Genomic DNA, 3458 nt, shown 5'->3' on the forward strand with positions numbered 1-3458 from the left:
AAGGACTAGGATCAGGAGGACAGTAATGGGACTGGAAGGACTAGGATCAGGGCAGTAATAGGACTGGAAGGACTAGGATCAGGAGGACAGTAATGGGACTGGAAGGACTAGGAACAGGAGGACAGTAATGGGACTGGAAGGACTAGGATCAGGACAGTAATAGGACTGGAAGGACTAGGATCAGGAGGACAGTAAAAAGAGGAGTAACTTCTGTGACACTCATGACTGTACCTGTCCAGTCTGCTGACAGGGCGTCTGGTACTCGGCTCTCTGACAGAGGTCTTTTACTCGTTGGTATTTGGGCAGGAAGTTCTCCTCCTGCGACACTTCCTTCCCCTCAACAAGCTGGTGCAGCAGCTTCCTGTTGACACACACAGAGGACCATTTCTGTTTCTGAGACTAGTTTTTCCCAAATTAAAGTATTTCTTTATCCGTATCAAAGGTCTGAGAGGATGTTTTATGCTGAACACGGTGTAAGACCCTGTGTCTGACATGGTAATATTGGTCTTCATAACAACTTGGGTTCATATGTTCATAGTTTAGTAGTAATAGATGTGAGGGTTAAACAGGTTGTGATGTGGTGGATTTACCCTCTCTCCACCAGGAAGGAGTCTCTCCACACCTTCGGCTTCTTGCTCACTTGGAACCTGAAGAAGAAGGAAACAGTAAAGGGAGTTTAGTAATTAATCCTGCAGGGGTTCAGTTGTTATCTTTCTTTTTGAGCAACAAGTAACAGTCATCACAACCAACCTTCGGTCCTCTCTTTATTGTTTTTTACCTTTGAACCCAAGAAACACAACAGTGAAGTATTGTGTTTGAAGCAGTGTAGGAGCAGCTGGACTCGCTGCGTTCATGTAATATCAAACAATTAAACTCACGTCTGATGAAGAATTTAAGTTGTGGTTGGAGCTCCTCTTTGTGTCATATGAGTTCACTTCAGTTCAAATCAAGAATTACACACATTTATATAATATTCATAACACACTGGGGCCCGTCACTGAGAGACTGCCTCCATCTCTTTCTATTCTGGGATGTTTGTAACTTTAACTTTTAGGAATAATATTTGGATTTTTCCTGCTGCAGTTAAAAGAACAACCACATTGGAAACAACTGCACAACGTTTTCCAGTTGCACAAACAACTGGGATTCAAAAGTTTCATGGAAAGACGAGAAAAAATTGTGCAGAAATAAAAGTAAAAGACACACGAGCCCTACAACATGTAGTTATGTGATGAAGGTTTGAGGTTTGAGGCAGCCTTTAAGTATCTTCTTTCATGCTGCTTTTCTGGCACTCCAGCGTCCACCATGATGGACAGCAAAGAAAAGTCCAGCAAAATGCAGTGGTCGCCAGTTCAATCCTCGAACTGGGAACGATGACTGTGGGTGTGGAAAGTGACTGGCCCCTCTTCAACAGCACTGAGCTGCCCAAGAACAAGGCCCCGAACACCTCCAAGGGTCCCAGTGGTGCAGCCTCCAGTGTTAATGTGCTGCAGACTGTGGTTCTGTTTCTCATAGTCATGAAGTTACTTCACGGCTAAGCTAGATAGCATTCATCAGAGCTACAATGTCTACAATGATTTCGGATAGTTTTGGTCGTCAATGAGTCCACTTTTATATTCAACGTTCTGAGCGTTCGTCCTCTACGTATAAGACAACAAAGCCAGCGAGCGGACCTTGAGTCCGGATTTCTAAACTATTTTTGTTTTTACTTTTTCAAAGTCAAGAACGAGCGTCATGCTCGTTCTCTTCACAAACCAAAACATTTGAGTTTATTTCTTTTAATCCTGACATCAGAAGTCTTTAAAAACACCTTTTAATCAAACAGACGGGAGGAACTAGTAACTTTGTTGAGGACTACTTTCAGCGGTGGATGAATCCACATCTGGTGCTTTAGTGAGAGTCTGTGGCAGCAGGACGGTGTACGCTAACCTGGCCCACGGAAACATCACAAGACGTCATTGGAAAGTGTTTGGAAAAGGGCGGGCACCTAAAAACAATACTAGCAGGTGAATAACTGAACCGTCTGTCAATCAAACTCTTACCGACGCCAGTCAGAGCAGAGTGAAAACATCTCTCTCCATGTAGAAACTCCTTCAGTCTTCTTTCAATGAAGACAAACCAACAAGATGGGCCTTCTTGTGATATGTGATCCCGTGACATCGTGAACATCCAGCTTCAGTACGAGGTGATGTGTCTGTAGCAATGAGTCAAACTCATTGCTTTATGGGATTTGTTGACAAGAAAACATCCCCCATGTGTCCACCTCCGGTTCTGCCGATGAAGTCGATGAAAAACCTGCACCCTCTCTAACGAGCAGTCACTCCTCCTCACTCCAAATATGGTCACTTCCTGTTCATTAGCTGCAAAGAGAACCCAACATGGCGACGGCTGTAATCCAAGATGGTGACGCCGAACTCGAGGCTTCAACATCAGTCCACAAACCGATGAGAGACGTCACCGCGACGACGTCCACTTCTTATCTACAGTCCTGAGCTTGTGTAGAATCCTCGGCTCAGATACTTGAGCCTGCTGTGAAACATCTTCTAGTCCGAGTCGTTCTCCTCCGTTTGCTCGGAGCTCCTGACCTTCGTGTTTGACACTTTGATCGTTATGAATATTAATAGAAACATTTAAATCCCTTCAGGCTCCTGTTGTGTTTGTGAACGTCAGCGCAGGCGTTTAAATGAAGCGCTACGGCTGAGAGACCTCCCGCGAGTGTCGTCTCTCCTCTGACCTCTGACCTCTGTCTTCAACACACTGGTTATCACTTCACACACATCTGTCACTGCAGCAGCACCACGAGGAAGACTCGTCACAATGTACGCAGGAATATGCAACAGAGTACAGGTTTAACGTCTGGTAGTACACTTAGAAGAACTATGTATGTATGTATATATATATGTGTGTGTGTGTGTGTGTGTGTGTGTGTGTGGGTGTGTTTCTGTACCTGTTAGCAGGTTTGTCCGTCTCCAGCAGAGACAGAATGGACTTCCCGTCCATGTCTGGAGGAGTGTCGAGGCCGGCGATGTCCAAGATGGTCGGAGCCAGATCGATGTTCAGGACCATGTGAGGGTTACTGACACGCACACACACACACACACACACACACACACACGCACACACGCGCACACGCACACACACATAAACAATGTATACATTATCAAACATTAATAATAGTAACAATAATACTAATAGTAGAAGGTGTTTGTAATGCTGCTGTGAGATGTTTGATATTGAAGTGTAGAAGGACCTGCAGCTCTCTCTGAACTCATGATCTCCTCGTGGAACGGATCTAACTCTGATAATCTACTTTACCAGAACACACACACGCACACACACACACACACACACATTTCTCCTGTGTGTGATTTATCCCACTGCTCCCTGATCCACAGATTTATTTGAGCTTCTAGTCAAACCACAGCATTTCATATCAAATAGGAAGCAGCGTGTGTGTG

The 3458-nt window shown here is 44.8% G+C and overlaps 1 protein-coding gene across 1 annotated transcript; it reads right to left on the reverse strand.

The window, feature by feature from the left end:
• Positions 1-6: 6 nt before the first annotated feature.
• LOC116376755 (extracellular sulfatase Sulf-2-like) lies at positions 7-3452 on the reverse strand. Its single transcript, XM_031838226.1, has 3 exons — positions 2948-3452; positions 591-647; positions 7-361 (listed from the first exon to the last, which is right to left on the reverse strand). The coding sequence occupies exons 1-3, from the start codon at positions 3166-3168 to the stop codon at positions 220-222; spliced, it is 420 nt and encodes a 139-aa protein (XP_031694086.1). The 5' UTR covers positions 3169-3452; the 3' UTR covers positions 7-219.
• Positions 3453-3458: the final 6 nt, after the last annotated feature.

The sequence above is a fragment of the Anarrhichthys ocellatus genome, unplaced genomic scaffold (genome assembly GCF_004355925.1).
Source record: "Anarrhichthys ocellatus isolate YVR2014 unplaced genomic scaffold, GSC_Weel_1.0 scaffold575, whole genome shotgun sequence".
NCBI classification, from domain to species: domain Eukaryota; kingdom Metazoa; phylum Chordata; class Actinopteri; order Perciformes; family Anarhichadidae; genus Anarrhichthys; species Anarrhichthys ocellatus.

Bases quoted from the DNA above. Each gene is read 5' to 3' on its own strand.
- LOC116376755 (XM_031838226.1), bottom strand. From the start codon at position 3,168: ATGTTTGATAATGTATACATTGTTTATGTGTGTGTGCGTGTGCGCGTG. The intron at 648-2,947 runs GTACAGAAACAC...CTTCTTCTTCAG, and splicing joins ACGGACAAACCTGCTAACAG to GTTCCAAGTGAGCAAGAAGC. The intron at 362-590 runs GTAAATCCACCA...GTGTGTCAACAG, and splicing joins TCCTTCCTGGTGGAGAGAGG to GAAGCTGCTGCACCAGCTTG.